This window comes from Hippocampus guttulatus, chromosome 6, assembly GCF_054856545.1.
Source record: "Hippocampus guttulatus isolate MCC_2025c chromosome 6, RoL_Hgut_1.0, whole genome shotgun sequence".
NCBI lineage: Eukaryota > Metazoa > Chordata > Actinopteri > Syngnathiformes > Syngnathidae > Hippocampus > Hippocampus guttulatus.
The window spans coordinates 15,325,120-15,348,652 of NC_141266.1; the positions used below are offsets into that span (position 1 = coordinate 15,325,120).

The 23,533-nt window shown below is 40.5% G+C and overlaps 1 protein-coding gene across 3 annotated transcripts; it reads right to left on the reverse strand.

The window, feature by feature from the left end:
- Positions 1 to 8,868: 8,868 nt before the first annotated feature.
- On the reverse strand, positions 8,869 to 23,116 carry pals2a (protein associated with LIN7 2, MAGUK p55 family member a). Of its 3 annotated transcripts, XR_015101238.1 has the most exons (15): positions 22,719 to 23,116; positions 21,405 to 21,478; positions 20,959 to 21,085; positions 20,437 to 20,555; positions 18,314 to 18,466; positions 15,917 to 16,072; positions 15,002 to 15,229; positions 12,845 to 12,976; positions 12,477 to 12,579; positions 12,334 to 12,405; positions 12,089 to 12,250; positions 10,860 to 11,062; positions 10,634 to 10,762; positions 9,597 to 9,895; positions 8,869 to 9,404 (listed from the first exon to the last, which is right to left on the reverse strand). XR_015101238.1 is itself a non-coding variant. In XM_086114122.1 (14 exons), the coding sequence occupies exons 3-14, from the start codon at positions 20,987 to 20,989 to the stop codon at positions 9,719 to 9,721; spliced, it is 1,665 nt and encodes a 554-aa protein (XP_085970248.1). In that variant the 5' UTR covers positions 20,990 to 21,085; positions 21,405 to 21,478; positions 22,893 to 23,116; the 3' UTR covers positions 8,869 to 9,718. The 3 variants fall into 3 exon arrangements, 2 of the variants coding, with proteins under 2 accessions (XP_085970248.1, XP_085970247.1); XM_086114122.1 differs by having other exon boundaries at positions 8,869 to 9,895; positions 22,893 to 23,116; XM_086114121.1 differs by having other exon boundaries at positions 8,869 to 9,895.
- Between the last annotated feature and the right edge of the window lie 417 nt (positions 23,117 to 23,533).

A 23,533-nucleotide genomic window follows, 5' to 3' on the forward strand; every position in this document is an offset into this window, starting at 1 on the left:
CCCAAAAAAAGACCAAGTATAGTAAGGCGTTTTTTAGCCGAAAAAAACGACCATGGATAGTAAGGCGTTTTTAGCCGAAAAAAAAGACCATGTATAGTAAGGCATTTTTCGCCGAAAAAAAAACGACCATGTATGGTAAGGCGTTTTTAACTGGAAAAAACTACCATGTAAAGTAAGGCGTTTTTAGCCGAAAAAAAAGACCATGTATAGTAAGGATTTTTTAGCCGAAAAAAAAGACCATGTATAGTAAGGCGTTTTTCGCCGAAAAAAACGACCATGTATAGTAAGGTGTTTTTAGCCGAAAAAAACGACATAGTATAGTAAGGCGTTTAGCCCGAAAAAACGACATAGTATAGTTAGGCGTTTTTAGCCCGAAAAAAACGACATAGTATAGTAAGGTGTTTTTAGCCGAAAAAAACGATATAGTATAGTAAGGCGTTTTTAGCCCGAAAAAACCCGAAGAAAACGACATTGTATAGTAAGGCGTTTTTAGCCGAAAAAAACGACATAGTATAGTAAGGCGTTTTTAGCCCGAGAAAAACGACATAGTATAGTTAGCCGTTTTTAGCCGAAAAAAACGACATAGTATAGTAAGGCGTTTTTAGCCGAAAAAAACGACATAGTATAGTAAGGCGTTTTTAGCCCGAAAAAAAAACGACATAGTATAGTAAGGCGTTTTTAGCCCGAAAAAAACGACATAGTTAGCTAAGGCGTTTTTAGCCGAAAAAAGCGACATAGTATAGTAAGCCGTTTTTAGCCCGAAAAAAAGACATAGTATAGTAAGGCGTTTCTAGCCCGAAAAAAAAACGACATAGTATAGTAAGGCGTTTTTAGCCGAAAAAAACGAGTGTAGTAAGGCGTTTTTAGCCGAAAAAAACTACAAAGTATAGTAAGGCGTTTTTCGAAAAAAACGACATAGTATAGTAAGGCGTTTTTAGCCCGAAAAAAACGACATAGTATAGTAAGGAGTTTTTAGCCCGAAAAAAACGACATAGTATAGTAAGCAGTTTTTAGCCCGAAAAAAACGACATAGTATAGTAAGGCGTTTTTAGCCGAAAAAAACGACCATGTAAAGTGAGGCGTTTTTAGCCGAAAAAAACGACCATGTATAGTAAGGCGTTTTAGCCGAAAAAAAACCACAGAAAAAAACGACCATGTATAGTAAGGCGTTTTTAGCCAGAAAAACGACCATGTATAGTAAGGCGTTTTTAGCCAGAAAAACGACCATGTATAGTAAGGCGTTTTTAGCCGAAAAAAAAGACCATGTATAGTAAGGCGTTTTTAGCGGAAAAAAAGACCGAAAATAACGACCATGTATAGTAAGGCGTTTTTAGCCGAAAAAACGACCATGTATAGTAAGGCGTTTTTATCTGAAAAAAACGACCATGTATAGTAAGGCGTTTTTTTGCAGAAAAAAAGACCATGTATAGTAAGGCGTTTTTTAGCCGAAAAAAACGACCATGTATAGTCAGCCGTTTTTAGCCGAAAAAAAACCCCGAAAAAAACCGACCATGTATAGTAAGGCGTTTTTAAGCCAAAAAAAACAACCATGTATAGTAAGGCGTTTTTAGCCGAAAAAAAAGACCATGTATAGTAAGGCGTTTTTTAGCCAAAAAAAACGACCATGTATAGTAAGGCGTTTTTAGCCGAAAAAAAAGGCCATGTATAGTAAGACGTTTTTAGCCGAAAAAAAAGAAAATGTATAGTAAGGCGTTTTTAGCCGGAAAAAAAAGACAGAAAAAAAGACCATGTATAGTAAGGCGTTTTTAGCCGAAAAAAACGACCATGTATAGTAAGGCGTTTTTAGCCGAAAAAAACCCATGTATAGTAAGGCGTTTTTAGCCGAAAAAAATACCATGTATATATAGTAAGGCGTTTTTTAGCCGAACAAAAAGACCATGTATAGTAAGGCGTTTTTAGCCCAAAAAAAGACCAAGTATAGTAAGGCGTTTTTTAGCCGAAAAAAAACGACCATGTATAGTAAGGCGTTTTTAGCCGAAAAAAAAGACCATGTATAGTAAGGCATTTTTCGCCGAAAAAAAACGACCATGTATGGTAAGGCGTTTTTAACTGGAAAAAACTACCATGTAAAGTAAGGCGTTTTTAGCCGAAAAAAAAGACCATGTATAGTAAGGATTTTTTAGCCGAAAAAAAAGACCATGTATAGTAAGGCGTTTTTAGCCGAAAAAAAGACCATGTATAGTAAGGCGTTTTTCGCCGAAAAAAACGACCATGTAGAGTAAGGCGTTTTTTAGCCCGAAAAAAACGACAGTATAGTAAGGCGTTTTTAGCCCGAAAAAACGACATATTATAGTAAGGCATTTTTAGCCCGAAAAAACAACATATTATAGTAAGGAGTTTTTAGCCCGAAAAAAACGACATATATATAGTAAGGCGTTTTAGCCGAAAAAAACGACATAGTATATATATAGTAAGCCGTTTTTAGCCCGAAAAAACGACATATTATAGTAAGGCGTTTTTAGCCCGAAAAAACGACATATTATAGTAAGGCGTTTTTAGCCCGAAAAAAACGACATAGTATAGTAAGGCGTTTTTAGCCCGAAAAAAACGACATAGTATAGTAAGGCGTTTTTAGCCTGAAAAAAACGACAGTATATATAGTAAGGTGTTTTTAGCCCAAAAAAAACGACATAGTATAGTAAGGCGTTTTTAGCCGAAAAAAAACGACATAGTATAGTAAGCCGTTTTTAGCCCGAAAAAAACGGCATAGTATAGTAAGGTGTTTTTAGCCGAAAAAAACGACATAGTATAGTAAGGCGTTTAGCCCGAAAAAACGACATAGTATAGTTAGGCGTTTTTAGACGAAAAAAACGACACAGTATAGTAAGGCGTTTTTAGCCCGAAAAAAACGACATAGTATAGTAAGGTGTTTTTAGCCGAAAAAAACGATATAGTATAGTAAGGCGTTTTTAGCCCGAAAAAACCCGAAGAAAACGACATTGTATAGTAAGGCGTTTTTAGCCCGAGAAAAACGACATAGTATAGTTAGCCGTTTTTAGCCGAAAAAAACGACATAGTATAGTAAGGCGTTTTTAGCCGAAAAAAACGACATAGTATAGTAAGGCGTTTTTAGCCCGAAAAAAAAACGACATAGTATAGTAAGGCGTTTTTAGCCCGAAAAAAACGACATAGTTAGCTAAGGCGTTTTTAGCCGAAAAAAAGCGACATAGTATAGTAAGCCGTTTTTAGCCCGAAAAAAAGACATAGTATAGTAAGGCGTTTCTAGCCCGAAAAAAAAACGACATAGTATAGTAAGGCGTTTCTAGCCCGAAAAAAAAACGACATAGTATAGTAAGGCGTTTTTAGCCGAAAAAAACGACAGTGTAGTAAGGCGTTTTTAGCCGAAAAAAACTACAAAGTATAGTAAGGCGTTTTTCGAAAAAAACGACATAGTATAGTAAGGCGTTTTTAGCCCGAAAAAAACGACATAGTATAGTAAGGAGTTTTTAGCCCGAAAAAAACGACATAGTATAGTAAGCAGTTTTTAGCCCGAAAAAAACGACATAGTATAGTAAGGCGTTTTTAGCCGAAAAAAACGACCATGTAAAGTGAGGCGTTTTTAGCCGAAAAAAACGACCATGTATAGTAAGGCGTTTTAGCCGAAAAAAAACGACAGAAAAAAACGACCATGTATAGTAAGGCGTTTTTAGCCAGCAAAACGACCATGTATAGTAAGGCGTTTTTAGCCAGAAAAACGACCATGTATAGTAAGGCGTTTTAGCCGAAAAAAAAGACCATGTATAGTAAGGCGTTTTTAGCCCGAAAAAAACGACATAGTTAGCTAAGGCGTTTTTAGCCGAAAAAAAGCGACATAGTATAGTAAGCCGTTTTTAGCCCGAAAAAAAGACATAGTATAGTAAGGCGTTTCTAGCCCGAAAAAAAAACGACATAGTATAGTAAGGCGTTTCTAGCCCGAAAAAAAAACGACATAGTATAGTAAGGCGTTTTTAGCCCGAAAAAAACGACATAGTATAGTAAGGCGTTTTTAGCCGAAAAAAACGACCATGTAAAGTGAGGCGTTTTTAGCCGAAAAAAACGACCATGTATAGTAAGGCGTTTTAGCCGAAAAAAAACCACAGAAAAAAACGACCATGTATAGTAAGGCGTTTTTAGCCAGAAAAACGACCATGTATAGTAAGGCGTTTTTAGCCAGAAAAACGACCATGTATAGTAAGGCGTTTTTAGCCGAAAAAAAAGACCATGTATAGTAAGGCGTTTTTAGCGGAAAAAAAGACCGAAAATAACGACCATGTATAGTAAGGCGTTTTTAGCCGAAAAAACGACCATGTATAGTAAGGCGTTTTTATCTGAAAAAAACGACCATGTATAGTAAGGCGTTTTTTTGCAGAAAAAAAGACCATGTATAGTAAGGCGTTTTTTAGCCGAAAAAAACGACCATGTATAGTCAGCCGTTTTTAGCCGAAAAAACCCCCCGAAAAAAACCGACCATGTATAGTAAGGCGTTTTGAAGCCAAAAAAACCAACCATGTTTAGTAAGGCGTTTTTAGCCGAAAAAAAAGGCCATGTATAGTAAGGCGTTTTTTAGCCGAAAAAAACGACCATGTTTAGTAAGGCGTTTTTAGCCGAAAAAAAAGACCATGTATAGTAAGGCGTTTTTTAGCCAAGAAAAACGACCATGTATAGTAAGGCGTTTTTAGCCGAAAAAAAAGGCCATGTATAGTAAGGCGTTTTTTAGCCGAAAAAAACGACCATGTTTAGTAAGGCGTTTTTAGCCGAAAAAAAAGACCATGTATAGTAAGGCGTTTTTTAGCCAAAAAAAACGACCATGTATAGTAAGGCGTTTTTAGCTGAAAAAAAAGACCATGTATAGTCAGGCGTTTTTAGCCGAAAAAACCCCGAACAAAACGACCATGTATAGTAAGGCGTTTTTAGCCGAAAAATACGACCATGTATAGTAAGGCGTTTTTAGCCGAAAAAAAAGACCATGTATAGTAAGGCGTTTTTAGCCGAAAAAAACTACCATGTATAGTAAGGCGTTTTTAGCTGAAAAAAAAGGCCATGTATAGTAAGGCGTTTTTAGCCGAAAAAAACTACCATGTATAGTAAGACGTTTTTAGCCGAAAAAAAAGACCTTGTATAGTAAGGCGTTTTTAGCCGAAAAAAAAGACCGAAAAAAAGACCATGTATAGTAAGGCGTTTTTAGCCGAAAAAAACGACCATGTTTAGTAAGGCGTTTTTAGCCGAAAAAAAAGACCATGTATAGTAAGGCGTTTTTTAGCCGAAAAATACGACCATGTATAGTAAGGCGTTTTTAGCCGAAAAAAAAGACCATGTATAGTAAGGCGTTTTTAGCCGAAAAAAAGACCATGTATAGTAAGGCGTTTTTAGCCGAAAAAAAAGACCGAAAAAAAGACCATGTATAGTAAAGCGTTTTTAGCCGAAAAAAACGACCATGTTTAGTAAGGCGTTTTTAGCCGAAAAAAACGACCATGTATAGTAAGGCCTTTTTAGCCGAAAAAAACGACCATGTATAGTAAAGCGTTTTTAGCCGAAAAAAACGACCAAGTATAGTAAGGCGTTTTTTAGCCGAAAATAAATACCATGTTTTGTAAAGCGTTTTTTAGCCGAAAAAAACGACCATATAGAGTAAGGCGTTTTTAGCCGAAAAAAACGACCATGTTTAGTAAGCCGTTTTTAGCCGAAAAAAAAGACCATGTATAGTAAGGCGTTTTTTAGCCGAAAAATACGACCATGTATAGTAAGGCGTTTTTAGCCGAAAAAAAAGAACATGTATAGTAAGGCGTTTTTAGCTGAAAAAAAAGACAGAAAAAAAAGGCCATGTATAGTAAGGCGTTTTTAGCTGAAAAAAAAGACCATGTATAGTAAGGCGTTTTTAGCCGAAAAAAAAGACCGAAAAAAAGACCATGTATAGTAAGGTGTTTTTAGCCGAAAAAAATGACCATGTTTAGTAAGGCGTTTTTAGCCGAAAAAAAAGACCAAAAAAAAGTCCATGTATAGTAAGGCGTTTTTTATCCGAAAAATACGACCATGTATAGTAAGGCGTTTTTAGCCGAAAAAAGAACATGTATAGTAAGGCGTTTTTAGCCGAAAAAAAAGACCATGTATAGTAAGGCGTTTTTAGCTGAAAAAAAAGGCCATGTATAGTAAGGCGTTTTTAGCCGAAAAAAACGACCATGTATAGTAAGACGTTTTTAGCCGAAAAAAAAGACCGAAAAAAAGACCATGTATAGTAAGGTGTTTTTAGCCGAAAAAAACGACCATGTTTAGTAAGGCGTTTTTAGCCGAAAAAAAGACCAAAAAAAAGACCATGTATAGTAAGGCGTTTTTTAGCCGAAAAATACGACCATGTATAGTAAGGCGTTTTTAGCCGAAAAAAAAGACCATGTATAGTAAGGCGTTTTTAGCCGAAAAAAAAGACCATGTATAGTAAGGCGTTTTTAGCCGAAAAAAACCCCCATGTATAGTAAGGCGTTTTTAGCCGAAAAAAATACCATGTATATATAGTAAGGCGTTTTTTAGCCGAAAAAAACGATATAGTATAGTAAGGCGTTTTTAGCCCGAAAACCCCCGAAGAAAACGACATTGTATAGTAAGGCGTTTTTAGCCCGAAAAAAACGACATGGTATAGTAAGGCGTTTTTAGCCGAAAAAAACGACATAGTATAGGCGTTTTTAGCCCGAAAAAAACGACATAGTATAGTAAGGCGTTTTTAGCCCGAGAAAAACGACATAGTATAGTTAGCCGTTTTTAGCCGAAAAAAACGACATAGTATAGTAAGGCGTTTTTAGCCGAAAAAAACGACATAGTATAGTAAGGCGTTTTTAGCCCGAAAAAAACGACATAGTATATTGTAAGGCGTTTTTAGCTGAAAAAAGCGACATAGTATAGTAAGCCGTTTTTAGCCCGAAAAAAAGACATAGTATAGTAAGGCGTTTCTAGCCCGAAAAAAAAACGACATAGTATAGTAAGGCGTTTCTATCCCGAAAAAAAAACGACATAGTATAGTAAGGCGTTTTTAGCCGAAAAAAACGACAGTGTAGTAAGGCGTTTTTAGCCGAAAAAAACGACATAGTATAGTAAGGCGTTTTTAGCCCGAAAAAAACGACATAGTATAGTAAGGAGTTTTTAGCCCGAAAAAAACGACATAGTATAGTAAGGAGTTTTTAGCCCGAAAAAAACGACATAGTATAGTAAGGCGTTTTTAGCCGAAAAAAACGACCATGTAAAGTGAGGCGTTTTTAGCCGAAAAAAACGACCATGTATAGTAAGGCGTTTTAGCCGAAAAAAAACAACAGAAAAAAACGACCATGTAAGGCGTTTTTAGCCAGAAAAACGACCATGTATAGTAAGGCGTTTTTAGCCAGAAAAACGACCATGTATAGTAAGGCGTTTTTAGCCCAAAAAAACGACCATGTATAGTAAGGCGTTTTTAGCCGAAAAAAAAGACCGAAAAAAAGGCCATGTATATATAGTAAGGCATTTTTAGCTGAAAAAAAAGACCATGTATAGTCAGGCGTTTTTAGCCGAAAAAAAAGACCATGTATAGTAAGGCGTTTTTAGCCGAAAAATACGACCATGTATAGTAAGGCGTTTTTAGCCGAAAAAAAAGACCATGTATAGTAAGGCGTTTTTAGCCGAAAAAAACGACCATGTTTAGTAAGGCGTTTTTTAGCAGAAAAAAACGACCATGTATAGTAAGACGTTTTTAGCCGAAAAAAAGACCATGTATAGTAAGGCGTTTTTAGCCGAAAAAAAAGACCGAAAAAAAGACCATGTATAGTAAAGCGTTTTTAGCCGAAAAAAACGACCATGTTTAGTAAGGCGTTTTTAGCCGGAAAAAAAGACCATGTATAGTAAGGCGTTTTTTAGCAGAAAAAAACTACCATGTATAGTAAGGCGTTTTTAGCTGAAAAAAAAACAGAAAAAAAAGGCCATGTATAGTAAGGCGTTTTTAGCTGAAAAAAAAGACCATGTATAGTAAGGCGTTTTTAGCCGAAAAAAACTACCATGTATAGTAAGACGTTTTTAGCCGAAAAAAAAGACCATGTATAGTAAGGCGTTTTTGACCGAAAAAAACGACCATGTATAGTAAGGCGTTTTTGGACGAAATTTTTAGCCGAAAAAAACGACCATGTATAGTAAGGCGTTTTTAGCCGAAAAAAACGACCATGTATAGTAAACCGTTTTTTGGACGAAATTTTTTGCCGAAAAAAACGACCATGTATAGTACGGCGTTTTTGGACGAAATTTTTAGCCGAAAAAAACGACCATGTATAGTAAGGCATTTTTAGCTGAAGAAAACGACCATGTATAGTAAGGCGTTTTTGACCGAAAAAAACGACCATGTATAGGAAGGCGTTTTTGGACGAAAATTTTAGCCGAAAAAAACGACCATGTAAGGAAGGCGTTTTTGGACGAAATTTTTAGCCGAAAAAAACGACCATGTATAGGAAGGCGTTTTTGGACGAAATTTTTAGCCGAAAAAAACGACCATGTATAGTAAGGCGTTTTTAGCCGAAAAAAACGACCATGTATAGTAAAGCGTTTTTAGCCGAAAAAAACGACCATGTATAGTAAGGCCTTTTTAGCCGAAAAAAACGACCATGTATAGTAAAGCGTTTTTAGCCGAAAAAAACGACCAAGTATAGTAAGGCGTTTTTTAGCCGAAAATAAATACCATGTTTTGTAAAGCGTTTTTTAGCCGAAAAAAACGACCATATAGAGTAAGGCGTTTTTAGCCGGAAAAAAAGACCGAAAAAAACGACCATGTATATATAGTAAGCCGTTTTTTAGCTGAAAAAAATGACCATGTATAGTAAGGCATTTTTATTTGAAAAAAAGAAGAAAAAGCTGCAGTCAAATTAGTTCATTACATTAAAAAACATTTATTTAACATTTGAAAATACATCTTATCTGAAATATAAGTAAAATACACCTTTTTTTAAAATCAGTCAATATTTTTTGAACAGTTTAAGTGGGATCACATCAAGAGGGACGGTTTACTGAGACACAACGCCCTGTTTAATTCAAAGGGCTATTTTGCAGCACCACATCGAATGAGAGAAAGAAACGTCAACGTTCACGTGATTTGTGCCCGCCTTAGTCGGGGAACTAGTTGATGGGCACAACAAGCCTTCAATTTAAATGAATTTCCTCTGAACCAGAAATGGGATGGGGGGGGAGCAGGGTGGTGACTACGAGAAGAACGACAGTACAAATAGTGGCAAAATGAGATGACAAAAGTGTAAACGAAAACACTGAGGTATCAATCAGCAAGCCCTCTATTATTTTAGCAGAATAAATAGACAACTGTGCCCTGCAATTGGCTGGCAACTGGTTCAGGGTGTCCCTCGCCTACTGCCCGAAGACGGCTGGGATAGGCTCCAGCACCCCCCGCGACCCTGGTGAGGATAAAAGCGGTTCGGATAATGAATGAATGAATGAATGAAATAGACAACTGACAAGTGTGACATTAAATAATGAGACATGGAAACGGAATTATTTTTTGTTATTCAAAACATCCTGACACAATATGACTCCCAATCCATTTGATGAGTATATTAAACGAGTTTGCCAATAAATAAGTACCGTACACTTCCTGTGTGCTGTGGTTTGCATAGTGTGCAGTGCAGTGTCTCCGTTCACATGGCAGGCGTAGCAGCTCAGGACAGCCCAGTGTCCAGTCGGATCGAAGGTGGGGATGAGGGGGGCAGCATCAGTAGACCCAGCTGACCGGGACCCACTGCGGCTCCACGAATAGTCTCTCTACTGCCTCCTGCAGTTGGTCGAAGGCCTTGTCCAAGTTGTCGTTGTAAATGGTCAAGTCGAAGAAGTGGCTGTAGGCGCGCCGGATCCTGCCGCTCTCCTCCACCGTTTTCTTCAAATCGTTCTCCTGCGCTCACACGGACGGCAAGAAAGATCAATATGAACGTGTGTTTCACATATCTGACACATCTTGTGCTGTCGTTGTGTTGAAACTGTAAAGTGAGGTTGCTTGGCGACAGCCGGTCCGTGTGCTTTCACGTAAAGCGCATTGCTGCAAGTTAGTTGCTGGATATTGCTTGCGCCAACAAAGAGCCTTCCTAAAATAAGTATCTCTGACCGTGGCCCATGTGACTCAAGATTGACAGACACAATGCGAACCTATCATCAGATTCTAGTATGACTTGGCTCACTGATGGAAACTTGCAGTTCATCTTGACAATCTCAACAACACAGAACCTTAACCCAAACATAAACAGGTTGCTGAGAAAAGAAACAAAGTACCCAAACGAAATCGCACAAGAGCAAATTAACCAACTGAGAAGCACACATTTTCTTTTGTGACGTCACCATGTTGCAATTTGTCAACTTGTGGCAGATATCTTCAGGAAGAGCAACATATTTGGAGTTGAAGTTCATTTATTTTGGAATTACATGCTGTCTGTTTTGATTAAAAACAATCAGCTTCAGTCTGTTCACTAAATGTTTATCGGCCTGTGACCAAAACTGTATTTTGAGTTTTGGCCCCATGGGCACCCGAATTTGACAACCGAAGGACTAAAGGACTTTAAAGGACTAAAATGTGCGCTTGAAACTGAAATGGTTTTGAAGACAGTGGTGGGTGGTCCAAATTTCCTGTCAAACTTACGGTAAGTAGTTTGGTTGTAAGTCCGGCATCCACGACAGCTTTGTGCATATTTCTCAAAGTGTCCAGCTCAGGAGCGGCAATGAAGACTACAAAGGGCATGAACTCGGCAGTCATCAGCACTTTCAAAGCCTGAACGCAATTTCAACAAACATCAGAAAACAAGCCCCACCCCCCACCACCACTCCCCTACTTGGTCGAGTGTATCTGCGGCGAGCTGCGCACTCACCTGCGGGTTGACGTCCAGGATGCAGGTGCGGCCGGCCGCCACCACTTGATGGATGGAGTCGATCTTGGTGCCGTAGAGGTTGCCGTCGTACTCGCCGTGCTCCAGGAAGCGGCTGTCCTTGATGTCCCGCTCCATCTGATGCCGCGTCACAAACGAGTAGTTCTGCCCGTCTCGCTCTTCTTCTCTGGGGCTGCGCGAAGTGACTGAAATGAGGGAAAACGACGCAAATAAACATCACACGCCTTCCTACAGTGGCCGGGGGGGTGCTTGTACCTACTTGCAAAGAGGCATTTATTATACTATAAAAATGAATTTTAAAATAATTAATACATTTAAATCAAATTTCGTATGTAAATTATATGCTCAACCTATGACTGAATATACATTTTTTTAATCATTTTTAAAATTATTACAGTTCTAAGATTTCAAATACATTTACATCCAAAAATCGTTTAGTTTAAGTTTGTATCAAATTGTGATAATAAATATTAAACAGGATTTTTAAAGCGGAAGTCACATCAAAATTTTAGGTTCAATGTGGCCGCACTCGTCTCGATGCGGTATTAATTACGGATTAATATTACATTTGTGGAAACCCAATTAGGCAGGCAAATCATTTTTATGCGTCTCAGCGGGCAGCCGTTTTGCCACTTGCTATCGACTGAAAATGACATCACGATGCCAAAGGGAACGACCAATCACGGCTCGCCTGTTTTTTTGGGTTTCGTCATGTGTCGTTTGCAAGCCTGAGCCCTTCGAAGATGGCATCTATTTAAGAATCTGCTTCAAACATGATGTGAGACACGGCAACTATTAGAGCAAAGCAGAGTAGACGGTGATTTGAGCTACAGAGAACTAAAGCGGTCTTGCTCTATTTTTGTCGTTTTGAAGGCAAAGTGCAGTCATGAAAACTGAAACGGGGTCAGACGAATACTGGTGGAGAACAAAATTTAGTTCCATGTGTGACAACTAGGGGGCAGTCCAATACTACACTTGGGTGCCAGTTCATCTGCTCCTTAGTATAAATGAATCTTATTTATCACATCTCACAACATATTGTTCGATTTCTGTCAAAGCAATCATTGCCGTGTAAATCGCCAAGCTACCAATCTCCCAGATTCATTCAATTTTGACTCACTTCAATGCAAAATGGCAAAAACAAAGCTCGCCCGCTCAAGTCCTCAGCCGCTCATTTGACAGAAGCCTTTCCTTGGCTGAGAGTCACTCACAGGGCACAGTGGTTCCATATCGGAGAGGATTCATGACGATGAGCCTGTTTTTCAGGCTCCGCCTCCCAACACCCTGGGCACCAATCAGAACCAGAGTTTTCCTCTGGAAGGGCGGCATCTTGGCCACCTCCTCATAGATCTGCAGCTCGTAGCGGTCGAATTCTGATCATTTAAAAACAAGCACGACGTTGGATTGACTTCTCTCATGTGTGCAAATAGACTTTCAATAGGATTGTGACACGCACCTGCGTTCTTTGCAGTGAGGTACATCATTTTTTTCTTCTTCTTTTTGACTGCGAGATTCCCGCAGAGCAACCCTGAATGGCACACAAGCGTCATCGGTTCCCTGTTGTGGTGCCGCTTGAACGTGAAGGTTACTGGCACTCACCTTTACCCGACAGATCCCAGTCTTTTCTCACAAACGCTTTCCGCTTCTCCTCCAAGAACTGGCTGGGGATGAGGCCGGTTGATCCGCCCACAACACTGCGTGCCTAGAGCGGAACGAAGAGCTCGGGCAAATCACTCCCTTGTCCGCATTGTTAGCTCATATAATAGAACCTACATCGAGAAATTCAAACTCATATGTTCGGCGAGCTTTGAAGTCGTTCATTCTATAAATGCGTCATGAAAAGAAAGATGTGCAGCGTTTGGCGTTTTGGTTCGGTTCACGGGATAATGCCACTGATCAAGGTCATGCTTCTGGTCGAATGTTCTCTTTCATCTGCAGATATCGGAATTCAGAACGCACCAACTCACCTGCCACCAGTTGGGATCGTCCTTGTTGACAACGTGAAGGATGTCTCCCTTCGAGAAGGCAAGGCCCGCCTCTTTACAGGGAATCAGGTTGTCTGAGGCCGGGTTGTAGTTGAAGTGGGGCTTCAGGTAAACCTGACCAGAAATAACGACAGGTGTACCGCAATCAAAACCAGAGAAGAGGGCGGCATGGCATTTATTCATGGCACAGATTTGAAAGAAAACAAAACAAAACCGTGAAGTGAATCTAACCGAGTTTCACTTTGACGAGCTTCGACGATATTCTAATTTACTGGAATGCATCGGCCAGTGTGTGATGACAACAAAAACACCACTGAAAGCAAGCGATTTTTAATGCGGCTGAAATTAGCTCATTGGCCAACTTTGATCAACTGATGCTTTGGGAAAAAAGGTCACATGATGACATAACGCTGCATGCTCGTCCCCCGCTGCTGTGCTCTTACTGTAAGCACAAAAGAGGGCCCTATGTCCCAGATTGTGTGTGTGTGTGTGTGTGTGTGTGTGTGTGTGTGTGTGTGTGTGTGTGTGTGTGTGTGTGTGTGTGTGTGTGTGTGTCAGGGGGGATGGTGTTAATAATAGATGCCCCTTGGGCTCGGTTTACACTGGTTTGGCATTCGGAGCACACACGGGTCAGGAAACACTCCCTAATGCCAATCGTCAAGTGGTACATTGTACAGTAATCTCCAGCTAAGCCATTCACGGGTGAAAGGGACCGAGCCCTGCAGCAAAGAGTTGGAAAAACACGAGTAATCGACGCGCCGCCTAAAACATTTACCATATTAATTTAACTTAACACCACAAATTGATCTGACGCAAGTCTGGCGGTCAAATGCTGCGACCCAATGCAAAGCGGCATAGACGCTCGATCCGATCAGCGACTTCATTGATGGATCGACAAATTATGACCTGACAGCTGATCGCGACTTTTGCATAAAATGCAATACATCAGCTGATTGGATCGAGCCGATCAGACCTATGTGAAGTCTAACCGGAGGTGCACGCGTGCGTGTGCATGTGGCGAAACTCCGCAGCTGCCGCGAACAAACCAGGCTCAACTTGAGCACCAACCGACATATAAAGCTTGCCTCTCCGTCGATATGTATCACGTTCACTTTGGTATCTTAAGATACATGTTGAATATGATCTGTGATCAACTTGTAACTCAATTCACTTGTATATCAAATCGATATTCCCGATCAACTCATTTGAAAGGCTATTACTGAGTTCCAGCACCGCAAAACATCATAACTGTGTCATTAATAAAGAAAAATAGGATTGTATTAGAGCATCCATATTGACATCATTGGCTCCCGTGAAGCGAACTTAGTATCACTTTCACCGGTCCGAGTAATAATTATAAGAGGGACATAATCCTTGTTCCACGTTGCTGAGCAACGGAGGGGAATCCCGCGCTGTACTTTTCTTTTTTTCGCAAGGAAGGTTGTGGTTGCAGTTAGCTTTCCGCGGTTAGTTGTAACGAAGGCCTTTTCACTATTTTGTGGGAAAAAACATGGCCGTTATAACGAAGTTTACATCGTAACAGTGTTCGTTGTCAGCTAAATCATCAAATGGAAAATGAATGAGGTGAAATTGGGACTTTGAAATGTGAACATTATAGAGGTGAAAACGTGAACGGAATACGTTGAAGAGCTTCGACTGTATTTAAAAACAAAGGAAATAAAGAAATAAACTTGTTTCAATCAGTGTCAAGCCACAACAACTGTATTGTGGGATGTGTGCCTTTAAGGGGCGTGGCTTAGAGTGCTGTCAAGAACCTGGCCGACTGATCTGCGTTTCAGCGATTTTGGGCTTACCGCAGCTCCTTGCGAGTGTTCTCAATCTGTAATCGTGTTTAACTACTTTACCCATTCATAAATGATTCTGGTAATGATTGACGGTCATAACTCCAAAAATAAAGAATTAACTTGGGACACTTGTAAGTCACCACTCTACTACTTTCCTAGTTAGACAGGGTTTTGCGGCATATGAGGAAAAACAACAAAAATCTCCAAAATGTGTTTTTTCCCATAACTAGCTGGGAAAGGTTCCATGAAAAAGAATGTTGGATGGGTGAATTTGTGAATCGTGAACCGCGAATCGATGGAGGATTTTACCACCATACCACATTCATGTCCTTACCTGTGGAAGGGCCGGTGAGTCCTTGTAGCTGGGCAGCACCTTCAGCGTGACGCTGCCACTGCAGTCCCTGAGCAGCTCCTGCAGCTGGTGCGGGTCGCCGCCCACCTGGTGGCCGTTCACCTCCCGGATGACGTCGCCCGTGTGCAGCATGCCCTGCCGGTCAATGGAGCTGCCGTGCAGGATCCGCGCGATGACCATTTCTCCTCGCTCCGCGCGGAAGGTCACCCCCTGAAAGACGTGCTTTGTTATCGCGCCGCCGCACGTCATAAATTACACAACAGGTCCGCCGTGCGGACAAAGTCATTCGGGTCGGCGAGAGGCGGATAAAAGCAAATGTGTCAAGGACAGTGGAAATAAAAAGTCAACACAACATTTTGTGATATGAAAAAAAAATGAGTCCAAGATGAATCACAATGTTTTCCGCCATTTATGAAATATATGATCGCCAAAAAGGCTCAGCTTTGCATTCATCAGACCATCAAAGGTTTTGCAGCATGTGTTTGGAAGACTTTGTGATGGTCCTATGAAACCAAGTTCAAAAAAGTTTTTCTTGAGCTGCAACTGCAGCTTTAAACGAATTGGAGGGAATTAGGAACGGTTTCAAATTTCAGTTAGTCTGAGAACAAAACCTTTAAAGCTTATGATAGGAAAAAAAAAGTCAGGAAAAGCCTACAAGAACATCCAAACGCCCAAAGCCCAGTTATAAGTGGGTGTGTTCACTTCTGCAACCACACTATTTCAGTCGTTTATATTTACTTCCCTTCTCAAGAGAAATGATGGAAATTGTAAATTTGAAATACTTTGTCTTGGCTTATTCTTATTCTTCTCATTTCAACAAGACTTTTCATGTCCATCAGAGCCCAAACGTGGCGAGGCAGAGTCACTGCTGCCGTAGTTGCTCCGCTGCTTACATACCAGCGGTTCTCCGGCTTTCTTCTGGATGCCAATCATCCTGATGGCGTCGGCGGGCATGAGACAACTCGCCAAGGCGTCGGTGCCGTTTTGCAGCGGTGCAACGCTTGGCATCTCATAGCACTTTGCAGCCACTTGGTCATGAGCCTCTATCAAAGACTGCAGAAAACACAAGTGAATAACAGATTTCTAGATTGCAATTGCAGCTGTAACCAGATCATAGGGCTTGACAATTAATCCGCTTTATCGATTCTAGTGAACGCCCACATTTGTGGTCGATAGGAACTGAGCCCTCACACAGTGAAAATCAGCCAGTGATTAACATTCCCCCCAAAAGGGTTTGTAATTGTCTATACACGTCATGAGATGGCAGCAAGAACAACTAAATGAAGCACATCAAGGCACTTCAAATTGTTTCCTTTCCTCGATTAATTGATAAGATACACAGATTCATCAATTAATAAAATAATCATTAGTTGCAGCTCTAGATTCAGAAATTATAGAAAATAATCATTTTTGGAGCACAGATGAGCAAAGTCTATGTTTTATTTTGAGGACCTATCACGCAGCCATACAAATTAATTCAGTAGATGGAAAGTAGAACAAACAAGCGCCTTTGATCCGAGCTATCGTGCAATTCCAGGAACAAATACAACTGTTATAAAATGGCCCAGAGACGTGCATAATACACCATATTAAGCATAAAATCAGTTGCATCTTTTTTTTTCCCAACATGCAAAGCCCTCAAAATGAAGGGCCCCTGACAGGAAAAAGGTTAGCCATTTGTGCACGACAAGACACGTATAACCAAAATGATTTCTGACCACTGATAAACGCAGAGTCCAAGAATAAGAGCAATATTCTTACCCTAGCAGCAACAGCAACCTTGGCTGGAGACTACAAAGTGCATCAGCAACTCCAAATATTGGAGGTGACGCAAGTGCTCTGCCCCTCTCGTTTCCTACAAACTAGGCCTGCCATTGGTCACATACCCTGCCCCGCTCCACTCCTACCCATGCCACAGACAATGAGCGGTGGGGGAGAGGAAGGGAGGTACAACTTGGAAAAAAAGGTTCTGATGAATGTTTCCAAGTGATGGGGGGGGGGGGGTCTATTCTATGACAGAACTGTGGCTGATTAAAAGGAAGAGGATCAAACTACCGTATTTTCACGACCATTCGACGCACCGTATGGTTGGGCGCAGTCTCATTAATGGGTGCTATTTCTGTATTTTACACATAGACAAAACGCACTGTATTATTGGGCGCAATTTTAAAGTGGTAAAACATACGCCAGCTTAAACATACGGCATGCATGCGCGCACGCTAAAAACACGTTAGCTTGTAGCATTCGGTAGCATGCCAAGACATACAGATACAAGCTAAAAACACGTTTTTAAAAAGGCAACGGAAAACTGAGTTCCGTTGTATTTTATTTAGCCATCATACAATGTACTGACGTTTTTCGATCAATCATCACCCAGAAATCCATCAAAGTCCTCATCCTCTGTATCAGAATTGAACAATTGTGCAAGTACCGGTAATCCATCAAAAACGCCGTGTTCCCTCTCGTTGTCAGTCACTCTCATTGCCATGTGGCTCCACAGAAATGATGCCGGCTTTGCCAAAAACTCGAACAACAGTGCAAGCAGACACGTTCGTCCAAGCAGCCACAATCCATTCGCACATTGTGGCGTAACTCGCCCGGCGCTGCCTCTCACTCTTTGTAAAGTTGTGTTTGCCATCGATCAATCATTGTTCCCATGCCGTTCGCAACTTTACTTTGAACGCCCGGTTGATACCGATGTCCAGCGGTTGGCGTTCTTTAGTCAAGCCTCCGGGAATAACGGCAAGCTCAGAGTTCATTTGCTTGACTTGGTTTTTCACCGCTGCTGTGAGATGGGCACGCATGCCAAAAGCATAACCGATGGCTTGAAGTTTGAACTGAGCTTCGTAGGCGTGTCTCTAGTTGAATTTATTTTCGGGGGTTCTTAGAAACCAAAACCGAAGTTGTTTTGCAACAATGCACATAGCCACACTCTATACAGGTGTTGGTACCTGCTTGTAGCGTCCCTTTAGCGTCCACTTACACGCCCACCCTTCACTGATTGGCCGACTTCTTCCCCGCATGCCTGTCACTCACGTCTGCCTTTTCTCTCTCTTTCTCTCCATATATGTATATATATATACACGCCCACCCTTCACTGATTGGCCGACTTCTTTGCCGCATGCCTGTCCACAGTCACTTCCGCCTTTTCTCTATATAAACAGCGTGTCGGCTGTCAGTCAGGTTTTGGAACTCAGCGCATAGACAAGACGCTCCGCATCATAAGGCGTCCTGTCCATTTTGGAGACAATTTTAGACTTTTAATGGCGCCTTATAGTCGTGAAAATACGGTACCTTAAAGTGAGGCTCCTGGAGGATGTGGGTGAGCTCCACAGTGGCAGCGTCTTTTTTAGTCAGCTTATTGAGAGAGTCCAGGATCTCGGAGATCAGCTGAACATTGTCATCTCGCACCGCTTCCAACTTGACCTCCTCCAGCCGCTCGTGAGCCTGCGAATGCCAACACAAAATGGACACATTACTGTATGTATCCCAGTCATCCTCGAACCTTTTGCACCAAGTACCTCCTAAAAAAAAATACAAGAAAATACGGAATGCTCCCAGTGCCACCATATTGACAAACATTAAAATAAAGTAGTGTAGTAGGTCTACGTTTTTATGAAAATAATAACTTAAAAACATTTTCATGCCAATATTTACTTCTCCTCAGAGATTCCATGGCATTCAAAAGAAAACTCTTAGCCGAGTTATTTTATGGTACATATGGTCGGTCACCTTCCTACAATCATGGCCTTTGTCATTTTTCAGTCTTTTCAGAAAACACAAAAAATGGACCACTTAACAAAGAGTGTATTTATTCCAAAAATTATTAATAGTCACATATTTTTATGACCTGCTCAAATAACAATGGAGATCATTTAAGCAGAGGTGGCCAGTATCAAGGAGACGACTTCAGCAATAAAAATAAATAATATTAAAAAACAATTCAAAATGGCATACTGCCCATCCAGCATTACGAATCCAGGGAAGATGCCTAATGGGAGACACTGATTCGACAAACAAGCACTTCTAGCGTAAAAATGTGGTTTTAGTATAGTGTCTGCAGTAGTTCTCAAAATTATTACAGCTAATGACATATGAAATATTCTGAAAAACAACATGTATTTCCTGTAATAGCGTGAAGAAAAAAGCTATACAATGACCCGTTAGAGGGCGTGTCAGTCTAAAGACGTACAGTACACTTGAAGACATTTAAAAGTTGAATCTTTGCCAACCCATCAGGAATCAAATATTACGTAATAGAGGATTGGGGGGGCACAGTTTTCTAAGAGTGACACGCTCCATTGTTCTATTCATAGATTGACCGCATGGCTTCAATCTCTACCAGTGATTTAGTATCATGCTGTTGGCCTCATTGACCTGAGTTAACACGTCTATTTAAGTCGTGTAATTCCGTAATGTTCACATTATGTGAAAACACTCCAGTTTAGACCTCGCACAGTTAAGGTATGGTCTCCTACTGCGCGATGCACAATCTGTTTTCATTTCTCACTCTGGTTGGGGTCGTCAAAGGCAATCAACTTTACTGTATTTAGTGCAATCGGTTGAGGATGACGTCTATACGAGACATTTGCGATTTCTGGAGAAAATGCATGTGGATGCTGAAAAGCCGAATGAAAGAAATATGGATGCCTGTGGAATGAATGTAGAATTTCTTTGTGGGACGTAGACATTTTTGAAATGTTGAAAATTAGTACCAGGGTGAATTAAAGTACCGAACGCTTTGAATTTCAAATGGGAATAATGATGTGAATGTGTTTTTTTGAATGTCATTGAATGTCATTGAATGTCACAAGGGAAGTTTGGGGTGGTAATTTTAGGAGTGAAAATGTTGAATTTTTGGTCAACGAGAATTTGGGGCCAAAATTGCTCCCTCTGTGAATTGTCTTTGAGCTGCACTTAAAGGGAATGAAACGGCATGGCCTGCCACCTGATGATTTTTCAAGCAAACAAAAGACATAAACAGGATCAGGTTTGTGTGGCCTTGGCGCAGGTCTGCGCTGTTCTGAGTGCCATTCTAATTTACCATTATGCTTTTTTTTTTGTTGTCAGTCCCTTAGCCATAGAGCACTAAAAACAGTATGACAATCATGAAACCCCAGTGCATTTGTTCACCTAGGAGTGAAATTATTTTCTTCATTTTTATTTGTGAGCTCCAGAATATTCAGTCATGCATATAAAAGCAATTCCTGTGAAATTCTATTTTTTTTCTTGAGGAGTTAATATACTGTATATGATGCCCGCTTATAGAACCGCGGTGCATGTCTACTTTTATTTTGATAAACCTTATTTAGCTTCATGAGAAGGGACAAATATTTAAAAAACGTTTCTCAATATGATGCGGTGCACTTCGATATCAATGCACGATAAGCAGTGACTGGATGGCATGTTTTTCGTACCTTTGCGAGGGAGCGGACGATGCGGCTCTCCATGATGCCACGGAGGAAGATGAGGTCGATGTCTTTGGCAAGCGAGCCTGTGGGCAGGTCTTTCAGGTTGTCCAGAACCTGCTGCATGGCTGAAGGGATGAAAACGAACACAACATCAAGAATGCAGCTACAGAAAACACTCAGAATAAAAGAGCCAACCAATGTGGGACAGTCAATAAATGGGCGAGTTCACGTTCCCGAATATACTTGCACACAGACAAATTCTTGCACCAATAGACGTGCCAAAGTTCACACAGGAAACTCTGCTATTGTATAAAAAGCCTTACAAAATGTAGGAACTAGGCGGTTTCATAACAGTGTTTGTACCAAATGGATTTCCACACACACGGTAAGGACAACTCAAAAATAGATAAGAGGACAGCAAAACGTTTGAGAAAGAAAGCAAAACTTCAGGATGCCATTTAATACTTCTTTGAGTTCACAAGAGGCCTGACCATACAAGACCCTCTGCAGATTCTGGCAGCAGCTTACCTGAGCCTGACTTTGCATTGGCCACAGTCATGTTGTGTGCTCTTCAGTTTTACAATGGCAAAACCTTCTCCACAAAGTCAAATTCTGTAAAACAGCCCGCCTACAGCGACCAGAGCAACTGCAGGGGCTAAAGAGAAGACAAGAAAGACACTTAATGTTGAGGCTTAATGTTGGACACCATGACAAATGAAAGCATAAACGTTTATTGACATGTATCACCACAGAGGAAAAGATGACAATGGACGTTGTTATGCTAATGCAGATAGGAGAACAAGGTGTGGCATTGAATGACAAATGATGACTCGACTCCACTTCTGAAAAAAGTTTGCTCATACACTTACGATGGCCACTAAAAGCCCAAGCAGGAGGGAGAGCTAAAACAAGCATAAACTTGTCTATCATGCAAAGCCAATGGAGAAGAAAAACAAAACAAAACAGAACCTCACCGACAAACTGTGTTCAAATCTTTTGCACGGCACTCCAACATGGAGTCCTAGTCTTCGTCAGGCATCTGGAACCCCTAGATAACAAAGTGAGAGAATAAAATGAATGGCTACTGGTAAGTCAAGTACGGTGGAACCTCTAAATAAATCCATCCAAAGTGGTGCCTCTGAAGTCCTACAAAATGTTCAAACAACGACGAAGCTTATCTCAGTTAAAAGCATACAATTCCATATGAAACTTATTACATGCCTTTGTCATATGGATATTGCATGGGCCATTACCGTGATATTGATTTTTCCCCGATATATTATAAGATAGTGTGACAACATCCTTCGTTGGGAAGTGGGAAATTGTTACAAACAGCTCGATTATCTTTATGTGTACCCCCACCCGCACCCCCCTGAGCGATGCGTGTCTAGTTTTATTTTAGAGCTAAAATGTCTTGTTTACAGGCCATATTTAAGTGAAATATGGGGCGCAACTGTTCAAAAAACAACACGGAGTTGGATGTTAAAATGTGAAATTGCTCCTCCACAAAAAATACATTTGACCGTTCAAGAAAAATTTCAAAATTTGATTGAAATAAAACATGGTGAGAAATAAGGTCGTAACAGTGAATCAAGAGCACAACGTTAGCAAATCTATGGAAACACCATGGTTATGCCACTGAGACACCAGATCACTTTTGGTTAAAAACAACCAAACGTTTCACTGCAAGCACGTCATGTTTCTTACAAATAAATTATTTTATCAGACCTTTTTGTGTGTTTTACACAGGAATCTATACTTTAGTTACAGAGTGCGAGTCCTTCTGCCATGCCCGAAAATAGCGCACGAAAATGTACATTTGGATTTTGGTTTTGTCACGTTTCGCGGTCGCTTTTTAACACCGCGATGTAGCGTGGCATTAGCCGAAGTCACTACTATCCATTGATTAGGACTCCTCTATAGAGCCATGCCAATCACGCAACAATGTGACACTTTCAAACCGACTGCGCCCGAATGTAACCCTCGGCGCCGGATCAAATCTTATTATTTCAGTTAGCATTGTTTAAAAGTGCTTACGAAGATGTTAGCGTAGCTAGCACACGCTCACGTGCGTTTATTCATCGCTTCCATATTGATCAAATGTATCGCTACGTAAGGAAATATAAGACAAGCGTCTCAATGCGAATAACTGCTGGGTATACATGCATAAATGTCATTGATATCCATCAATAAATTATCCGAAGGTACAACGCTTGCTGAACTATACTGGGAGTTAGCACTGCTTTGCTAACATGACTCGAGTGCAACATTCAAACGCGTATTTTTACCTGCTCTATTCACTGGAGTCCGGTCACGCTCGCTGAATTAATTCCACCCGATATATCCATTTCAATCGTTTTATTGCACACAAGTTACACGCTGGTTTAATACTCAGTGTGCGTGTCTGCCAACCAGGCAGCCAGGATGCTGCGCCCCCTTTTTTCCTCCTTCACTCAACTCACACAAAGCTTCTCAGTGGATCACGTAGGATGTCCTTCAAAGTTGTGGAGTACATCTTCCAACGTGGACAAACCACCGCTCACATTTGCTCTAGACTCCCCCATTGACGACATCACTTCTAATAATCCGTTTTGGTTGACTTTTGCTTCATTTTGTGTCCTCCTGGACCCGATCTGACAGAGCCACACTTAAAAAAATGGCAGCCGACATTGTGGCAGAGTTTACATTTTCTTAGCTCATCAATCTGTCTTCAGGAAGAAAAAAAACATAGTACGCCACAGCAGTAATGAAAGGAGGAAATGACATGTCGCACTTGGGGGAAAAAACAATCTCTGCATCTCTTTCTATTGATTGTATTGATTTAATTACCTCTGCAATAGGCCCCAGTGCATGAAATATGATGGTTTGTGCTCTTAATGCGTTGCACATAGAGAACATTCCTATGAAGAAGCACAGGCTAAAACTGGGGTTTTATTTTCGAAACGAGTTGTGTCTTTCTCTTAAGGTAAACAAGCATCGTGTTGATGCAATATTATCTATTTTGAATAAGGGAGCTATTTTATACATGAATGCTGCTGTAAAATGGCTTGAGATGGTGGGTACTGTTTATCACTATTCTTGATGTTCCTTACTAAAATGTACA